General features: G+C 43.5%; 1 protein-coding gene across 1 annotated transcript; it reads left to right on the top strand.

Annotated features, from left to right (window-relative positions):
- Positions 1-1,078: 1,078 nt before the first annotated feature.
- On the top strand, positions 1,079-3,272 carry HAPLN2 (hyaluronan and proteoglycan link protein 2). Its single transcript, XM_006895905.1, has 5 exons — positions 1,079-1,166; positions 1,404-1,757; positions 1,921-2,037; positions 2,417-2,599; positions 2,989-3,272. The coding sequence occupies exons 1-5, from the start codon at positions 1,079-1,081 to the stop codon at positions 3,270-3,272; spliced, it is 1,026 nt and encodes a 341-aa protein (XP_006895967.1).
- The last annotated feature ends 17,298 nt before the right edge of the window (positions 3,273-20,570 follow it).

The following is a 20,570-nucleotide window of genomic DNA, read 5'->3' as shown; positions in this document are numbered from 1 at the left end:
AAGTCATTGCAATTAGTAAGTGGAGGAGTCAAATTTGGAAAAAGCATAAAACTAGGTCAAGAGGTCCCTTGTTCAATTTAAAGGGGGAGGGTAAAGCGATAAAGAATAGATACAATAAAAAGGAGAGAGGAGATGGGTTACCAAAATAGAAAATTGCATTTAAAATAGTGCTTTATAATTACTGTGAAATTTCATGGTTCTATTTTATCCTTGGAGAAGACAATTTAAATGAAGAGAAAGATAAACCATGCCTTAACTATATTTAATAAAAAATACCTATGTATTACTTTCAATATTATCCTGTAATTTTAACTGCTAATAAAAGTACTTTTAAGGGAGGGTTGGAGGCGAGTAATCCCAAGTGCTGTCCAGTAGGAAAACTAGACAAGTAGATCAAAGTGCATACAGTGTGGCGAACTGAGGACTGAGAAAGTGATTTCTGGAGGCATCAAGGCCCAGGCCCAGTCTGCTGCCTATGAAAAGGAGGTCAGGGCAAAGTGGACGTTTTTGGGAAGTGCTGGAAGTCCACCTTGCCTCGACTACCAGACAGAGGGTGGAGCTGGTGTAGGGCAGGGATGTGGGAGAGGCTGGTTAGAAGATGGACTTGGTCAGGGCAGTGACAGCCACTATCACCAGCAGGTGGATGACATGATCACATCAGATGGAGAACTGAAGTGTCAGGAGCTGGAAGTTGGGAGAAAGTCTGGAAGTCCTGATGGACAGACTTGCAAAGTAGCAGTTGTGATGTGAAAGGAATCCATAGATGAGGTGCTAAATCAGAACTTACTGACTGCTTCTCAGAGAAGAGAGGCCCCAGGAGGCCTAAAGGATTTTGTTACTGTCCTTCAACCAAAGACAGCTCCCCCTTTTTTTAAGGTAAAAAGCAAAGACCAATTTACTAGTAAAGACATGTCCTAAAGAGACAGACCATCCTTCCCAGGGAAGGAAGTAATGGAAGAGGTCAAGACAGCCAGCCCTTTTCTGCCCCTATGGCTTCTACCTGGAGGGTCCCCTCTGAAGAATCCCGCTTCCTTCCCCTCAGTCCTGCCGTTTGTATCCCTCTTACAGAGTTCCCAGCATGGCAGGCTGGTTCATCCTCCCCGCGTTCTGCAGCTTCCTTCTCCCTTGGACCGTCATCATCTTCCATAAAGCCCTGGGGGACCCAGGTAAGCCCCCAGTCCAGTCCAGAATCTGGGAAATCATTGTGGGGGAGGCTCCAGGGACTCAGGAGAGAGGAAAGGACAGCCCTTGTGAGTACCGAGGCAGTGAGAGCAATAGCAGAGCAGGCAATGGAGGAGAGAACTGGGGGAGCCCATGGAACGCATCTGGAGGAAGGGGCTGGAATGGGCACTAGGGGCAGTGGGGGTCAGGGGGTTCCTGCCACTGTGGCCCCCTCTGCTCAGAGCCCCACCCCGGCCCCCACTACCTCCTGCCCCCCATCCACGAGGTCATTCACTCCCGCCGTGGGGCCACGGCCACGCTACCCTGCGTCCTGGGCGCCCCGCCTCCCAGCTACAAGGTGCGCTGGAGCAAGGTGGAGCCGGGGGAGCTCCGGGAAACGCTGATCCTCATCACCAACGGTCTCCACGCCCGGGGCTATGGGCCCCTGGGGGGGCGTGCGAGGATGCGGAGGGGGCATCGGCTGGACGCCTCCCTCATCATCGCGGGCGTGCGCCTGGAGGACGAGGGCCGCTATCGCTGCGAGCTCATCAATGGCATCGAGGATGAGAGCGTGGCGCTGACCCTGCGCTTGGAGGGTGAGGCTCTTCCACTCCCTCGGGCTCCTCCCTTGCGTCGACAGTCCCGGTGCCTTGCCTTGGTTCTCCCCAGCCTTCTCCCCCAGCACTTCCCGGTCACCTTCGCGGCTCCAGGGCCCCTCTCGCAGGCTGCCTCCTCCCCAGACTCTCTGCCACCTCCCAGGTGTGGTGTTTCCCTACCAGCCCAGCCGGGGCCGGTACCAGTTCAATTACTATGAGGCCAAGCAGGCCTGTGAAGAGCAAGACGGCCGCCTGGCCACCTACGCGCAGCTCTACCAGGGTGAGTGGTGAACCCCAAGCACCGCTTTCACTCTCGTTCCAAGGTCTCATTCTGGGTCCTGCCAACAGGGGCAGATTACTCAATAATCAAGAGAATCTCACCACATCTTTGATGTGATCTAAAACACGTCAAACAGTTCTGTAGAGATTAAAAAGAGCAAGTAAAATCACCTTTACTGCACTTAAGGTTTGTAAAATTTTAGATTCTGTAGGAAGGTGGTTTGGTGTTGGGAGGCAGACAGTTAGATAACATACCCAGAAGCAGGTTATTTGATATAGTGGGGCGAGGGGGGAATGTTAACTTGTTGACTACAGTAAACCTGCCTTTACTTTGCTTACTGGTGCCTATAATTCCTCTGTCCCCTGCCACATCTGGCCAGCATGGACCGAAGGTCTGGACTGGTGTAACGCAGGCTGGCTGCTCGATGGCTCGGTGCGCTACCCTGTGCTCACAGCGCGCACTCCCTGCGGCGGCCAGGGTCGACCTGGGATCCGCAGCTACGGACCTCGCAACTGGAAGCGAGACCGCTATGACGCCTTCTGCTTCTCCTCGGCGCTGGCCGGTGAGGGGCGGGGGGGAGGGGGAGGAGGAGCGAGGCCGGGGCGTGACCTACCGGGTGTAGGCGGGGCTATCATTACAGGAGGGGCGGGACGAGTGGGCCGGGCTGCTGGGCGGGCGGAGCCTAGGGAATAGGAGCGGGGAATAAGCAGGTGTTGGTAGAGCGCTCAAAGAGATGGGGAGGGGGCGGTCTTATTATCTCAAGGCCCCGCCCCCCACGTGGCCCAGTCATTCAGGCTCCCACTGCCCCAACTACTTCAAGCTACTGTAAATCTCCTCCTCCTACTCTGAGCTTGGTCCCCAGCCTGTCCCTCAACTCCACTACCCTGGAGTCTGAATCCCTCTGTTCTCTGCCCTGTTCTGTGCCGGTTGGTGACTGGCTACTGTCCTCAGGCCACGTGTTCTTCGTTCCCGGGCGACTGACACTGTCTGAAGCCCACGCGGCATGCAAGCAGCACGGGGCTGCGGTGGCCAAGGTCGGGCACCTCTACGCGGCCTGGAAGTTCTCAGGACTGGACCAGTGCGACGGGGGCTGGCTGGCGGACGGCAGCGTGCGCTTCCCTATCACTGTGCCGCGGCCGCGTTGTGGGGGCCTCCCAGATCCTGGGGTGCGCAGCTTTGGCTTCCCCAGCCCTCAACTGGCAGCCTACGGGACCTACTGCTACGCGGAGAAATAGGAACCCACTGCACAGCCGCTTGCAACGAAGTCTGGGAGTCGTGCCAGAGTACTTCGCTACCCTTTTCCTGAAAACCTCCCCTCTCACCACATAAGAAGCAGCCCCTCCAGACGCCTTTCCTGATCCAGGCTGTGAGCTAAGGGATCCCGGCTGGCCGGGCATCGAGGAGGGGAAGTGGTGGCGCCTCCAGGAGGGTCTGGAAAGGACCTGTGGACCGAGGGACTGCAAGCAAGGATGCAGTCACCTCAAGGAGACTAGTAAGCGGGGCTCCTCGCCCAGGTGCATTAACTGATCTGTATGTACTGCAATAAAATAACTTGGAGAGTTTCTGTATTGGCTGTGACTCGGAGTTACCAACCGTGACAAACTCCCGTCTAAGAAGACAGAATAAGAGTAGAAGCCCCTTCAGGTATTGGGTGAACCAGCAGGAGATAGGCGATTGTTACGGGAGGGACTGACTAGATTGGCGATTTGGTGCACTGCCTCTCAGGAGATGGATTCAGAATTTAGTGTCTTGTTGCGGCCCAAAGTCACAAGAGGGCGCCGCAGGCACACTGACAGCTCTGGTTTGTCTCAGCCCGGAGCGCTTCATACCCTGAGGTGTATCCCCTGATTCTACAGAATATATGATGGATCTAAAAAAACTTCAAAATATGTTTGTTGCCTGTCGGAGCTATCTTTCAGCAAAGTTCATATGGACTACTATTAAAGGCAGGAAAGTCACAGAGTTAATAAATTTGACAGGAAATTAAACACAAACACTTTCACCGCAAGGCTGATATTTGTGCCTGGATTTGGATTATTAAAGTTTACATGCTTGGTCTCCAAGGTGAAAGTGAAGAATTGTACTAGAAACGCTCTTAACATTTGGCTTAAGGAACGATACTAATTAATTCAAGAGACAAACTCTAATGTTGATTAATTTTTGTTGTTATGTGCCTTTAAGGCGACTAAGATCATTCATAGCGACCCTGTACACAATAGCTCTGAATCCTGCTCTACCTCACTGTCTCTGACAAACCTACCCTCATTACTCCGGTTATTGTGTCAATCTATCTTATTTTATATCTTCCTTTTCTGCACTCTCCCTTGATCCTCCCAAGCATGCTATCCTTCCCCAAAGACTGGTCCCTCCTGGCTACATGCCCAGAGTATGTGAGACAGAGTCTCAAAATCCTTGCCTCCAAAGAATAGGTTTCACCCTCTCCAGGACAGATCTATTTTTTCTCTTGGCAGTCCATGTTGTGTTCAATACTCTTCTCCAGCACCACATCTCAAAGATAGCAATTCTTTTTTTTGTCATCCTTGATCATTGTCCAGCTCTCTGATGCATAGCAAGTAATTGTGAAGATCATGGCCTGGATCAGATGCACCTTAGTCTTTAGACTGACACCATTGCTCTTTAGCCCCATGGAGAGGTCCCTGACAGTATATTTTCTTTTTAAAAAATTGTGATTTTAATGAAAGTTTACAGAAAAATTGGATTTCCATTCATTCATTGTTGCACATTTTCCTCCCTACCCCCCCCAGTTCACTTAAAAAAAAATTCATTCACTGTTGCATAATTGACATCAGATTTTCCTTATGTAATTCATCTTTTGACTTCCTGACTGCTAGTGCTAAGAGTGTTGATTGTGGAACTGAGCAATCTGGTTTTTATTCAAGAAATCTAACTAACTATAAAAAGCCCAGACTAGAGTCATGAGTAAGGAAAAGGGCATGAATGTTTTAATGTACTTGATACATGTAAAATTGCTTTCTAAAAGAATTCTTGCTAAAATGTCTAGGGAGAATTAATTTTGTGGGATTTTATATGAGACAGCAAATTATAGAATGAACAACGTCTTCAATAACCAACATACCACAAGTAAAACAATTGTGCGTTTTCCTAAGGCTTGGTTTTCTCATCCGGGCCATAGGATATTTGCCTCTCACATTTGTCGTAAAGGTTAATTGAGACAACCTACATTCAGTGCTTGACAGATAGGAGATTCCCAGTAAAGCTACCAATAATATACCTGGGAGACATTGGTAGTTTGTAGTAGAATTCTTGCCATTTATGTGAGAGAACCGGGTTTGATTCCTGGCCAATGCATCTGATGTCCAACCACCGTTAGTTGTTGTTATGGTGTGGTGCCATCGAGTCATCTAGACTCATAGCAGCCCTATAAACAACAGATCTGAAACTTGCCCTATTCTGTATTATCCTCATAATTTGTCATATGCTTGGGCCATTGTTGTAGTCATTATGTCAATCAATCTTGTTGAAGAGCTTCTCTCTTGATGATTGTCTACCTCTCTGAGCATGATGTCTTTTTCCAAGGACTGGACCCTCCTGACAGAATCCCCAAAGTATATTCAATGAAGTTTCACCATCTTTGCCTCTAAGGAGCACCCTGATTGTACTTTTTTCAAGACAGAATTGTTTGTTCCTTTAGCAATCTATGAGATATTCAGTATTCTTCTCCAACACCACAATCCAAAGCCATTGATTCTTCTTCAGTCTTCCTTATACACAGCCCACCTTAAAAATGCATAGAAAGCAGTTGAAATGGAAATAACCCATGTGTCCCCCAACAAACTAATGGATAGAGAAGCTGTGATATATTCACACAGTGGGATACTACACAACACTGAAAAACAAGGAACTCATAAAATATTTCACAAAATGGGAGATCCTGGAGAACATTATGCTGAGTGAAATTTCTCAGTCACAAAAGGACAAAGACTGCATAATGGCACTGTTATAAAACAAGACTGACATGAGGGTTGGGGGGAACTAAGAAAAGAGGATAAATTATAAACACTGCGTTTAAAAAGATGAGGGAAATAACTGTCTAAAAGTATGATTAGGTATTAGTGCAACAGCCCAGAATAAGAGGTGCATAGCAAAGTGGTCTGGGGGAAGGGGAGGAAATTGTGGAATAAGGAAAGAGTATTTGTAAAGAGAAAAGCAAACTGTGGGGAAAGGTAGGGAGGAAAATGTGCAACAATGAATGAGAGGAAAACCATGTTTTCTGTAAATTCGCATTAAAATAACAATTAAAAAAAAAAGAAAGCAATTGAAAAGATAATGACACCTTAGTCTACAAACTGACATCCTTGCTCTTAGCAGTTTGAAGAGGTCCTTAGTAGATTTCTCCAGGATAACTTTTTATTTCTTTTTTTTTAACTTTTTATTTCTTGACTGCTGCCATCATGAGTGTTGATTGTGGAACCAAATGAAAGGAAATTGTTGACAACTTTAATCTTTCTCTCATCTCTCACTGGCCTGCTAGTCCAGTGGTGAGGATTTTTGTCTTCTTCATATTGAGATGTAAACCATTTTGAAAGCCTTAGTCTTTGATCTTTTTCAGTAAGTACTTAAGGTCTTCGCTTTCTTCGAGCAAGATTACATTATTTGCATCAGGTAGGTTGTTGAGAAGTCTTCCTCCAGTTCTGATACCACACTTCCACATTCTTCTTTGTGTAGTCTAGCTTCTTGAACCTATCAGACGTGACTTGCATATTGCCATTATGCTAAACAGGTTTCAGAGGAAAGCCCAGATTAAGATGGACTAGGAGAAAAACAAACCAACCAACCTAACAATCTATAGAAAATAAGCCAATGAAAACACTATGGATTGCAACAGCACCATCAACAACCTGCCATGCGGATGGTGCAACACTAGACAGTATTTGGTTACGTGGTATATTGGTTTGACATGCCTCTGGGGTCAACTCAATGACAGTTAATCACAGCATAATACAAATTAGTGTAATATTCCTTCTAATTATCATCCTGATTTTTACCAGAGAGTCTGTATGAATGGTTCTATATGTCACTGCACTGATAATAATAAACAAAACTATGCTATGCTAAGAAATAACACAAATTTCAGTGGCTTAGGACAGCAAATGTTTCTTTCTTATTCAAGCTACCTTCGCATCATTATCAACAAGCAGGTTCTTCTATCTCAATCACTCAGGAACAAAGACTGATAGAATAGCCACTTTCTCAGTGTTGACCACCATGCCATAAAGGAAAAAAAAAAAGAGTTCTGAAGGGTCTTATATCGGTAATTAATTGCTCCTGTCCAGAAGCAACAATTTTTTTGTCCTCAACACATCAGTTTGTACGAATCACATGCCCTTAAACAACCACAAGGGGGCAGGAAAGTGCACTTTCACTTTGGCTCAGAAATAGAAGCAATAGAAATATTTTATAAACAGCAGTTCATTTTATTAAAGCAGTTCATCAGTGTTTACCACAAGCTCTGGGGAGGGCAGTCTGTGTTGTGAGAGGTAGTCACCAGTTCATCTTTTCTTTTTTGGGGTAAAGCCTTTTGTCAAGGGACCATGAAAGATATGGCCACACAACTTTCCATTTGCTGTTAAGCTCTATATCTTCACTCATAAATGCATATGGCTATGAATTCTTAGAAATACTTTGCATATTATCTCCATTGATGGCACAAATAGTTTGCACTCAACTAGTAAACTAAAGTTAAGGGTTCAAACCCACTTGGTGGGTTTCTTTCACAGAAAAAAGGTCTGGCAATCTGCTGCTTCCCTCCGCCTCCCAATCTGCTTCTGTAAAGGCTACCGGGAAGAAAACTCTATGGAGCAGCTGCACTTAGTGACTCAGGCTCATCGCGGGTTGAAATTCACTCAAGGTCAGTGGGCTACTCTACATATTGCTATTAGCATTGTTGTTGTTACATGCTGTCGTGTTGCCTTCAACTCATAGTGACCCTATGTACAACAGCCCTAAATCCTGCTCTAAACTGTGCCAATCTTACTGTATCTGACACAATATTAACATTATTTTTCAAAATTATTATGGAAACTTTCAAATATCCAGAAGGTCCCCTCCACCCAACATGACCATTATTGAAATTCTACCCTTCTTGTTTCATGTGTTTGTTTTTGCTGGAGCATTTTACAGAATACTCTAAACATACTGTCCTTTCAATAATAAATATTTATGGTGTATTTCTAGCATATTACTTTGAAAAAGAACAATAAGGCATAGACAATATGAAAATAAAATTAGGAAAACAATTTCATATAAAATCTATAAAAGAATGAGGGAGCTCTGGTAGTTTAGTGGTAAGGAACTGCGTTGTCAATCCAAACATAGGTTGTTGTTATGTGCCATCGAGTCACCTGCGACCCACAACAACCCTATGTGCAGCAGCTCTGAAGCCCTGTCCTGAGCCAGTCTCACTGACTCTGACACACCTACCCCCATCGCCCCAGTCACTGTAACAATCCAGCTCACTCGGGATCTTCCTTTCCTGAGCTGTCCCTCCACCCTTCCAAGCATGATGTCCTTCACCAAGAACCAGTCTCTCTTGGCCATGTGCCCAAAGTATACAAGACGGAGCTTCAAAATCCTAGCCTCTAAGGAGAAACTGGATTTCATCCTCTCCAAGACATATCTATTTATTTTCTTGTTGGTCCATGGTATGTTTAAGACTTTTCTTCAGCACCAATTTGAAGGCATCAATTCTTCTGTCATCCTTAGTTATTGTGCAGCTCGCTGATGCATAACAAGTAATTGCGAAAACTTTGGCCTGGATTAGGCACACCTGAGTATCTAGACTGATATTGTTGCTGTTCAGTATTCTGGAGAGGGGAGCGCAGATTTCCCCAATACAATTCATCTTTTGATTTCCTGACTGTGGAGCCGAGCAAGCTGTAATTGTTAACAACCTCAATATCTTCACCATCTACCATGGTGCTGACAACTGACCCAGTGGTGAGAATCTTTGTCTTCTTGATGGTGAGCTTCAATCCATATTGAAGACTACAGCCCTAACCTTCTGCAGCAAGCGCTTCAGGTTCTCCTCAGTTTCAGCAAGCAAGGTGTGTCATCTGCATAGGTTGTTGATGAGTCTTCCTCCAATCCTGATGTCACATTTCTCCTCATAAAGCCCTGCTTGCTTCCCAAATGATCTGTTCTGCATATTAATGAAAAAGGTACAGAGACAGGATGCATCCCTGATGCACTCCTTTCTTGATTTTTAGTCATGAACTGTTTCTTGCTCTGTTCTAAGGACTGCTTCCTGATCCAAGTATAGGTTTTGCATAAGCACAATCAAGTGTTCTGGGATTCCCATTTTCGAAGAGGTTAGCCACAATTTGTTATGATGCACATGGTCAAATGCCTTTGAATAGTCAATGAAACACAGACATTCAACTGGTACTCTTTGTTTTCTGCCAAGATCCATCTGACATTAGCAATAATGTTTCTAGTACCACAACCTCTTCTAAACCCAGTTGGGATTTCTGGTGGTTCAAATCTACCAGCTGCTCTGTGGGAAAAAGGTAATTTCCTCCTATGCACTTTACTATCTATGAGAACTTACTGGAGAGTTGGCTATGAGTCAGTTCTGACTCAGTAGTACATAATTTAAAAAAAAAAAACCAAAAGAATAAAATATCTAGAAGCAAGTTTAACAAGAGAAAGACTAGGGGAGCTCTGGTGGCCTAGTGGCAAGAAGCTGCAACTACAATCCCAGAGGCGCACGGTTCGAATCCACCAGACGCTCTGCCGGGGAAGGAGGGACAATCTCCTCCTGTACCAGTCAGATCTGATTTGATGGTACACTCACACAAAAATAATAAAATAAAATTTTAAAAAAACAACAAGAGAAAGACTAGTGCTGTATATTAAAAGCTTTGTTAAAACGTCAAAATTGCTTCAAAAATTTAGATCCTCCCAGAAGAGCTGTGGGTGAGCATTAACATTACTGGTAAGTATATTCATTTTCTCCTGGACACAAGAGCCTACTATTTGGTCCTAAAAGCCTTCTTAGGTCCCAACTCTTCTCACTATTTCTTAGTTGTTGGAATTGTTGGAAAACCTCATAAGCAGTTCCTTACTTCACCTCTGCCTTGCATACGGACTTCCAAGTTGTAAAACAACCCAGTGGCAGATGGAATTTGCTCCAGGACTTAAGAACAATAAATGACATAGTTGAGCCTCTACATCTTGTGGTTCCTAACTTTTATACTATAATAGACAAAGCGCTAGTCAATAGGCCTTTTATTGTAAGAACTTTCCCTCTGTAACTTGATTTGTGCCACTATTCGAACCTCTACTTGGAATATTGTTGCTTTTTAATTTTTGGCTCATGTTACTTTTAACTTGTTAGTTAAATCTGTGTCTTCTAGGCTGCAACACTTCCATGATACATCTTCAAGGATATGAACATGTACAGCTAAGCACAACTGATAACAGTGCATCTAAATTCCAAAATCAACCTCCATAATAGTCTACTTTTTTCCTGTTGCCAAAGGGGCCCTTTAGAGTAGTGAGAGAAGATCTTCACCCTGAAACCCACAGCGTCCCTTTTCAGCAGGAAGTAGCTAAGAGAATACGCCATCCCCTTTTCCTTATGACTCAGGGTGAAGTCTCTCTCAGGGAGGAATGATAGGGAATGGCAAAGGACACACTGACAAAGGAGATTAATCAGAACTGGCTTTGACAAGCACTGTGGCAATTGGACAATTAAAACAGACTTTCACTCTGGTGGCCTAGTGGCAAGGAGCTGCAACTACAATCCCAGAGGTGCACAGTTCGAATCCACCAGATGCTCTGCCGGGGAAGGAGGGACAATCTCCTCCTGTACCAGTCAGATCTGACTTGACGGTACACTCACACAAAAAGAATTAAAATAATTTAAAAAAATCTTTTAAAAAAACAGACTTTCAAGGGGGGGAAAAAAGAAGAACGAACTGGGGAGGAGGGTAGAGAAAATAGTACAACAATGAATGAAAACCCAAAATCTCTGTAAATATTCATTAAAATTTAATAATAATAAAAAAAATTTTAAAAACTCACATCAAAATTACCCAAATGGTAATCCCCAGGATAATTCCAACAGCTCTCTTTGCAGAAATAGAAAAGTCAGTCCTCAGATTGATAGGGGATTGTAAAGGGACCTTAACAGTCAAAACAGTCTTGGAAAAAAAGGCAACATTTGCTCATTTCAAAACATACTATAAAGTTACAATAAGCAAAAAACCAACTTCCAAAGCAAACTCATTGTGGCTGAGTCAATTCTGAGGCTGTAAATCCTCATGGGGGTTGCCTGTCTCCTCTTTCTCTTGCAGGTGGCTGAAGGGTCTGAATTATTTACCTTCCAGTTTGCAGGTCCAGCACTACCTGGGCTCCTTACGCAAAACAATCTGGTAGTGGTTTCATACTAGATACATAGAACAGTGGAATAGAATTGACAGGCCAGAAACAAATCTATATTCTTACCACTCAATCATTACCATTGAGTTGGAACCAACTCATAGCTGACACTCCAGCTGGTTTCTTTCAGGCTATAAATCTCATGGGAGGAGATTGTCCATTTTTCTCTCTCAGAATCACTGGTGGATTCGAACTGCTGGAGAGATGCCTTGGTCTTGGGGTTAGCAGTGCAAATATCCATGGACTATATCACCAGAGCTCCCAATATAACAATAGCTAATTGATTTACTTTCTTTTTTCAATAGCAGAACATTTGTTGCAGAACTAAACACTGACATTCTAATTTTTCTTGTATTATTTTGTTGGGTGTGTACTGTCAAATCGACTCTGACTGGTACAGGAAGAGATTGTCCCTCCTTCTCTTGCAGAGCATCTGATGGATTCGAACTGTGTACCTCTGGGATTGCTGTGCAGCTTCTTGCCACTAGGCCACCAGAGCTCCTAAACACTGACATTCTTAAGATGAACTGGATGCTGCAATAGCTGCCCTTTTGGGTATGGGTGTTGTTCCTTCACGTGCTCCAGGCCTGAGTCTGCGCTAGATACTCTTTAGGTGCCTCACACGACCAGTACTGTGGGCATTTTGCCTTGGCACTTTCTCTTGTGCTTGGCAGGGTCGTCACAATTTCCACTGGTGGCCTTCTGGAGGTGGTGGGCCTCGGAGCCACAGAGGCCACACCACGTGTGTGCGTCTTACTGTGACACTTTCCAAACGATGACTTTTGCTTCATCAGCTTGCTTCTGCGGCCCAGACCAAAGAGCTATGTTGTTTATTGTTGTTACGTGCTGTCTAGTCACTTGCAACTCATAGCAACCTTATGTATAACAGCCTGAAACCTGCTCTATCCTCTGCCAACCTTATTGTCTCTGACACACCTACCCTCATTACCTCAATCACTATATCAATCCATCTCATTGATGGTCTCCCTCACTTTCTCTGTCCCTCCACCCTCCCAAGCATGATGTCTCTCTCCAAGGACTGATCCCGCCTTGCAACATGTCCAAAGTATATCAGATGAAGCTTCAGAATCCTTGACTCCAAGGAGCAGCCTGGCTTCACCCTCTGTAGGACGAACCTGTTTGTTTTCCTAGCAGTCCATAGTATATTCTATACTCTTCTCCAGCACCACAACTCAAAGGCATCAATTCTCCTTCTATCCTCCCTAGCCATTGTCCAGCTCTCTGATGCATAGCAAGCAATTGTGAGAGAAAGAGCTATGGCTAATTGATTTTCAACAAACATGTGAAATCCATTGAATGGGCAAAGACTAGCCTTTGGTGAATAGGACAACTGGATCTGCACATGCAAATGAAAGAAGTTGGACTCATACTTCTCACCAAATTAAAAAAAAGATTAATTCAAAGCTTATGAAAGATCTAACTATAAGAACTATAGCCATAATCTCTTGCAACAAAATGTAGAAGTAATGCTATGGAACCTAGTTTATTTACAACAAAGAATTTGGTACCAAAAGCAAAAAATAGGAAATCTATACACTAGACTTCCTAAAAATGTTAACATTTATGTGCATCAAAGGACTTTATCAACAGAGACAATCCACAGAAGGGGACACATTATTTGGGAACTATATACCTATTCTGCTCCAGGCTTCAGGTACTCCCTGGCAGGACTTACCTGTCTTCTTAGTTGCCCTCAGACCTCTGCTTAGAACAGTATATTGACAGAGAACTGCCAAAAGCTCAAGCAGGGCTTGAAGTAGCCATGCATGAGGGATAGCATTGCTGATGTCAGATGGATCCTGGCTGAAAACGGAGAATACCAGAAGAAAGTTTATTTGCGTTTTGTTGACTACGCGAAGGCATTTGACTGGGAGGATCATAATTAAACGACAGCTAACATTGAGAAGAATGTGAACCCCAGAACGCTTAATTGTGCACTTTCAAAATCTATACCTAGACTAAGAAGTGTTATCCAAGGTAACAGTGCATGGTGTATAATCAGAAAAAAAATGTGTATCAGGGATGTATCCTTCTTACTTACTCAATCTGTATGCTGAACAAATAATTTGTAAAGCTGGACTCTATGTAGAGAAATGTGGCATCAGGATCGGAGGAAGACTCATCAACAACCTGTGTTATGCAGAATTCTGCTTGCTGAAAATAAGGAGGACTTGAAATGCTTGTTGCACAAGATCAAGGACTATGTAACCTTCACTATGGATTACAACAAGAAAATAAAAATCTTCATCACTGGACCAATAGGCAACATTGTGATAGATGGAGAAAAGATTGAAGTTGTCAATTATTTCATCTTACTTGGATAAAAAAATCAGTGCCCTTGGTACCAGCGCTCAGGAGATCAGGAGATGTAATATATTGGGCAAATCTGCTGGCAGGAATCTCTCCAAGATATTGAAGAGTCGGTTTAAAGACTAAGATATGCCTAATTCAGGCTACATTCTTTCCATTCACCTGCTATGCATCTGAGATCTGGACAAGGAATAACGATGACAGAAGAACTGATGCCTTTGAGTAGTAGTGTTGGAGAAGAGTACTGAATGACCCATGAACTGTCAAAAGAACAAACAGACAAGTTTTTGAAAAAGTGCAGCCAGAATGCTCTTTGGAGGTAAAGATGGTAAAGCTTCATCTCTCATACTTTGGGCATATTGCCAGGTGAGGCTATTTCTTGGAGAAGGATATTTTTGGAAAGGTGGATGGTCGGTGAAAGAGAGGAAGACTCCCAATGAGACGGGTTGATACAGTGATCACAGCAATGGGCTCAAGTGTGTCAGAAATGATGAGGATGACACAGGATGGGGTTCAGATCTGTTGTTCATCAGTCACTATGACTTGTACTCAACTCAGTGGCACCTAACAGCACCAGGTGTTGTTATTATGTGCCTTCAGGTAGGAACCGACTCCTAGCTTACCTTCCAGGGGGTTTTCAGAGACAGTAAATCACATGGAAAGAGATTGCTCATCTTTCTCTTGAGAAGCAGCTGGTGGGTTTGAATCAAGTCCCTTTGGGTTGACAGTGCAACTCCTTTCCACTAAACCACCTGAGATTAGTGTCTAATACCTAGAATATATAAAGAATTTCTATAGCCGAGCAAGGGAGCTCTGGTGTTGTAGTCCACACTGAGTCACACACTAACCCAGAAGACCCGAATCTCTGGTAGATTGAATCCACCAGCAGCTCTGAGGGAGGAAATGATCAGTGTCCACCCATTGACATTTACAGACTTGGAAACCTAATGAGAGTCACCATGAGTCAGAACAGATTTAATGACAGTGAATTTGCGTTTTGACAGCTCAAAACCATAATTTTTTAACATAAAAAATGTTTTATTTTAGTCAGCTTTGGTGGCCTAGTGGCAAGAAGCTGCACTGCAATCCCAGAGGTGCATGATTCGAATCCACCAGATACTCTGCTGGAGGTGGAGGGGCAATCTCCTCCTGTGACAGTTGGATACGATTCGACAGTAGCACACAACAAGAAAGAAAAAAAAATGTTTTCTTTTTTCCATTGTTGCCCATTTTCTTCCCCATCTTCTCTCCCTCTCAACCCTCTCCGCAATTCACCTCTCATTCCAAATTGTTGTCATGCATAACAAAAATTCTTTCTTTGGTATACAATCCCCCTGCACCCCTCCCACAACCCCGAGTACACTCCACTATGCAACCTTACTTCTGGACTCTTGTGAGGACCACAATACCCTATCATATATCACTTTTAAATTATTCTCTCCTTCATCTGTTTCAATGCAGTATACATAATTTATCCAATTTTTCTCAGTCTTACCCCAAGCCTGATATCAGTCCCATTCTACAACAGTGTCATTATGCAGTATTTGTCCCTGCGTGACTGAGATATTTCACTCAGCATAATGTCCTCCAGGGTCACCCATTTTTAATAATATTGCATGAGTTCCTTGTTTTTCAATGCAGCGTAGTATTCCATTGTGTGAATATAGCACAACTTCTGTATCCATTTGTTTGTTGATGGGCATTTGGATTGTTTCCAACTCCTTGCTATTGGGAACAAAGCCACGATAAGCATGTGTGTGCATAAGCCATCTCTTCAAGGTTTATCTTTTCCCCTGATCCTTCACATTTCTTTTTTTTTCTATATTTTATTAATTTTCATAAACATTTACAGAGATTTTGGGTTTCCATTCATTCCTTGTTGCACTATTCTCTCTACCCTCCTCCCAGTTTGTTCTTGTCCAAATGCCACAGTGCTTGTCAAAGCCAGTTCTGATTAATCTTCTTTGTCAGTGTGTCCTTTGCCATTCCCTATCACTCCTCCCTGAGAGAGACTTCACCCTGAGTCATAAGGAAAAGGGGATGGCGTATTCTCTTAGCTACTTCCTGCTGAAAAGGGACGCTGTGGGTTTCAGGGTGAAGATCTTCTCTCACTACTCTAAAGGGCCCCTTTGGCAGTAGGAAACACATAGACTATTATGGAGATTGATTTTGGGATTTAGATGCACTCTTATTGATTGTGCTTGGCCGTACATGTTCATATCCTTGAAGATATATCATGGGGGTGTTGCAACCTAGAAGGCACAAATTTGACTAACAAGTTATAAGTACATGAGTCCAAAAATTATGGAAAAGTAAAAGAAAAGATTCTTTCATTGTTTTACAAACCCTCCCCCAGGTCCCCTCCACCATGTAGCCCTCGCTCTAGTCTCCTGTGATGACAGAAATACCTAGTTATATATCTCTTTTAAACAGTTTTCTCCCTCCTCTGTTTCAGTGCAGTATACATTATTGAACCCATCTTACTCAGTCTCTCCCCAACAGTGGCATCATGTAATATTTGTCCTTTTGTGACTGGGATATTTCACTCAGCATAATGTTCTCCAGAGTCAACCATTTTGAATAATATTGCATGAGTTCCTTGTTTTTTAATGCAGCATAGTATTCCATTGTGCGAATATACCACAGCTTCTCTAGCCATTCGTTTGTTGATGGGCACTTAGGTTGTTTCCAACTCTTTGCTATTGTGAACAAAGCTGCAATAAACATGGGTGTGCATATATCTGCTTGGATGTCAGATCCTTCACATTTCTAAGCAGGGTGTCTTTTTTCCAAGGACTTTCACCTCCTGACAATGTGCCCAAAGTATGGGAGATGAAGTTTCTTATTCTTGCCTCTAAGAATCACCCTGTTTGCACTTTCTTCAAGAAAAATTTCCTTGTTCCTTCTGGAAGAGTATATTCAATATTCTTTGCCAACATTTTCAGTAGATAGTGACTAGTTGTTGAGTTGAGTCTGCCTTATGTTGACCTTATACGTAACAGAACAAAATGCTGTTGTATCAATTAACATTACCTATGAAAATGTAGAAACACACACACACACACAAAACCCTCAGAAAAAATGTTGTATTGCATCGTGCTCACTATAGCAAGTACGTTAGGGTTTATTGTTAACAGCTGTTGGGCCCAAACCCTCTCACCAAGGGTCTTCCTCATCCTTGCTAGCCCTCTGCTCTACCAAACACGATGTCCTTCTTCAGCAGTTGACACCTCCTAGAGTGATGGGTCCAAAACAAGTGAATCAGACAATCTTTACTGGCTGATTTTTCAAAAGTGAATCTCCAGATCTTCCTTCCTATTTGGTCTCAGTCTGGCAACTTCATTGAAGCCTGCCCACCTGGTTGATCCTGTTGGTATTTAAAGTGGCCTCACTTCCATAACATGCAAGCTACCGCAATATAATTACCTGACAGACCAGTGTAAGTTCCTCCAAAGCAGATCCTAAGTCAAGAATCTGAGCGTAATAGTCTATTTGTGAGGTAATGCTGGCTAGCACTGGTAGGGGTGTGAAGACATGAGAAAGGGAAGGGAAAGAGCAGGAGGCCAAATAAAAGTGACAGAGGAATAAAGCTGGTGACATAGTGAGTTCTGTGTTGGGCTGCTAATCAAAAGGTCAGTGGTTTGAATCCATCAGCTGTCCTGCAAAAAACAAACAAACAAAAAACCATGAAGCAGTCTCCTCTTTTTACAGCCTTGAAAACCTGATTGGGGGAGGGGGGTGTTGCTATGAATCAGAATCAAGTAGATGGTGGTGGGTGGGTAGTAGAGCAGGAGGGCAGCTGATGAAACTGGGCCTCAGTCCTGCTGGCAATCTCTGTTATGGCTGTCTCAGAGAATCCTACCTGAGGTGCAAAGAAACTAGAGTTCTGTCAACTCTTGTTTTGGGTTGAGGGTGACTTCTGAGAGTGTTAACTTTCTAGCATTCTTAGCTTGCCCTGAGCACAAACATGCTCCCTCAGCCAGACAAAAAGCCCTCAGGCAGAGTCACAGATGGTCACAGAAAGAAACCTTCTTAATACCATTCAGACAGAAGGAGAAACTCAGTCTTGATACATCAATACACTGACGGCTTTGTGGTAAAGAGTTGTGGCTGCCAACTCCAAGGCACGTGGCTCAAATCCACCAGCAGCTTCACAGGAGAAAGATGCACAATCTCCTTCCATGCAATTTACTGCCTCTAAAAACCCACCAGAGGGTCAACTATGAGTCAATTCTGACTCGCTAACAATGAACAACAACAACAACTCTATGGATGGAGCTTGAAGATGCTGTGCTGAAGGAAATAAACCAATCACAAAAAGCTAAATATTGTTATGATCTCATTAATGCAAAAATACAAGAAGAGGCAGATGTGTAGAAACCAAAGTTAATTAGTGGTTAGCAGGGACAGGGCTGAGGAAGAAAAAAGGAGTTAATGGTGAGAAAAAGATGGCATTGATTAGAGCTTGGATTGCAATAGCTGATTATAGTAATTGCTGTCAATAAGTTGTACACCTGTGAAAGTTAAATTTGCAAAAATTGTATAGTAGCTATAATAATAATAACAATAAGAGCAGCTTCTAAGTCTGTTTCCGTACAACCCAACACTTCATGGGATTTGACTCCTTGGTGCGGAGGCTTTAGGGTCATGGTTTCATGGGACATGACAGCTAATTGGCACAAAACAAGTTTAGTGTTTCTGTTCTACTTCCTAGTTCATTAAGGAGTGCCTGGAGTTTTAAAATCTTTCAAGTCATCATCTAAGTAAAAAAAAAAAAAAGGTCTCTATGCACCTGCAGCAAGACAGGAAGGAGTCAGGAAAAGGAGGAGGAAGACATGAAATGTGTGACGAATTACCTCCATGAATAACTGCCTTCTTTGCTATGAAATCAAAGAACTGGATGGTTCTTGGCTACAGTTACTAAATATCTTAATCAAAGATGCTATAGAAGAATTCAGATCAAAAGGAGAAAACTGTAGAAGAGAGTTACATTCTCATGGATGCCAGACTTTCTGGAGTCATGGGGTGGGTGTGGATGAACCCCTGAATCTCTTATCCTGAGAAATTTTGACACTTAAAGGAAAAAACAGCTTCTGACATTATCTTAAAACCAAACAGTAGCTTAGCTTAGCTTAAGTACTGAAAAAGCTCTGCCTTGAGAATTAAACTCTATTAAGAATTTAAAATACTGGGAGCTCTGGTGGCCTAGTGGCAAGAAGCTGCATTGCAATCCCAGAGATGCTACCTGATGATGATGTGAAGGGTAGTGCTCCTCCCACACCTTGATTCCTGTATCTGTAATTTCTAGTTATCTGAGATACTGTATCATACAATTGTCCTAAACATACATTGTATTTTAAAGAATAATGCAACTATTCCAGAGGATGTTTCCTCAAGCTAGTTTTTAGTTGTTCTAAATCCGGAAGAGTGTCCACCCGGGTTGTATTCTGTTTCCATACCTTTACAATCCGTATGCAGAACAGATCACCTGGGAGGCTGGACTGTATGAGGAGGAATGTGGCGTCAGGATTGGTGGAAGTTTCATCAACAACCTGTGTTATGCAGATGACACAACCTTGCTTGCTGAAACTGAGGAGGACCTGAAGCACTTGCTGCAGATGATCAAGGACTGCAGTCTTCAACATGGATTGAAGCTCAACATAAGAAAACAAAGATTCTCACCATTGAGCCAATTGGCAGCATCATTATGGATGGTGAAGATCGAGATTGCTAGCAGTTTTAGTTTACTTGGTTCCACTGTTAACACTCTTGGTACCAGCAGCCAGGAAATCAAGAGAGGAATTGTATTGGGAAAGTCAGCTGTCAGGGACCTCTCTAGAGTACTGAAGAGCAATGACGTCAGGCTGAACACTAAGGTGCACCTGATCCAGGCTATAGTCTTTGCAATTGTGTGCTATGTGTCAGAGAGGTGGACAGTGAGTAGGGATGATAGAAAGGTAATTGATGACTTTGAGCTGTGGTGCTGGAGAAGAGAGTTGAATATACCATGGACTGCTAGGAGAACAAACAAGTTTGTTTCGGAGTGGGTGAAACCAGGCTCCTTCTTGGAGGCAAGGATTCTGAAGCTTCGTCTGACATACTTTGGACATGTTGCAAGGAAGGACCAGTCCTTGGAGAGGTACATCATGTTTGGGAGGATGGAGGGATGGTGCAAGAGAGGAAGACCCTTGATGTGATGGATCAATTCAGTGATTGGGGTAATGGGAGTAGCTGTGTTGGAGACAATGAGGTTGGCACAGGATAGAGAAGCGTTGAGGTCTCTTGTACATAGGGTTGCTATGAGTGGCAAGTGTCTCGACGGCACATAACAACAACAATGAACCATACTAGGTTGGAGAAAGAATGGGGAAAGAGTTTATAGATAATGAACCCTGCAACAAAACAGATGAGGGGAAGAACTGTCCAAATCGAGTATGTATGACAACAGTCTGGAAAAAGAGGTGCATTGCAGGGTGGGCTGCTGGAGGGAGAGGGAGGAGAAGAAGCTGTGTGACAATAAAAAACAAATAAACAAAAAGTTAAAAAGAAGAAAGACCTATACTAATAAAGGGTCAGATTGGAAGTTCCTAAGTGATACCATGTATTATATCATAATGTGGTATAATTGATCCTGCAGTCATGTGCCCATTGCCAGACTCCCTTCGCTGTAAGGTGGCTTCCCTGCCACACCAACTCCAAGGGAGTCTACGTGACAAAATCACCCGATTGAGGCGAAAACTTCAAGGAAGTCAGCCTCTCGGAACGTGTGCTTTCTCCAC

This window comes from Elephantulus edwardii, unplaced genomic scaffold (genome assembly GCF_000299155.1).
Source record: "Elephantulus edwardii isolate Elephantulus edwardi_28Jun2011 unplaced genomic scaffold, EleEdw1.0 scaffold00176, whole genome shotgun sequence".
Classification (NCBI taxonomy): domain Eukaryota; kingdom Metazoa; phylum Chordata; class Mammalia; order Macroscelidea; family Macroscelididae; genus Elephantulus; species Elephantulus edwardii.
This window is presented reverse-complemented; position numbering and strand designations above follow the sequence as displayed.

What these genes read in the sequence shown, in the direction of transcription:
- HAPLN2 (XM_006895905.1), top strand. Translation starts at nt 1,079, where the DNA reads ATGGCAGGCTGGTTCATCCTCCCCGCGTTCTGCAGCTTCCTTCTCCCT. An exon ending in TAAAGCCCTGGGGGACCCAG is followed by an intron (nt 1,167 to 1,403) that starts GTAAGCCCCCAG and finishes CCCTCTGCTCAG; the next exon opens with AGCCCCACCCCGGCCCCCAC. An exon ending in CTACGCGCAGCTCTACCAGG is followed by an intron (nt 2,038 to 2,416) that starts GTGAGTGGTGAA and finishes ACATCTGGCCAG; the next exon opens with CATGGACCGAAGGTCTGGAC.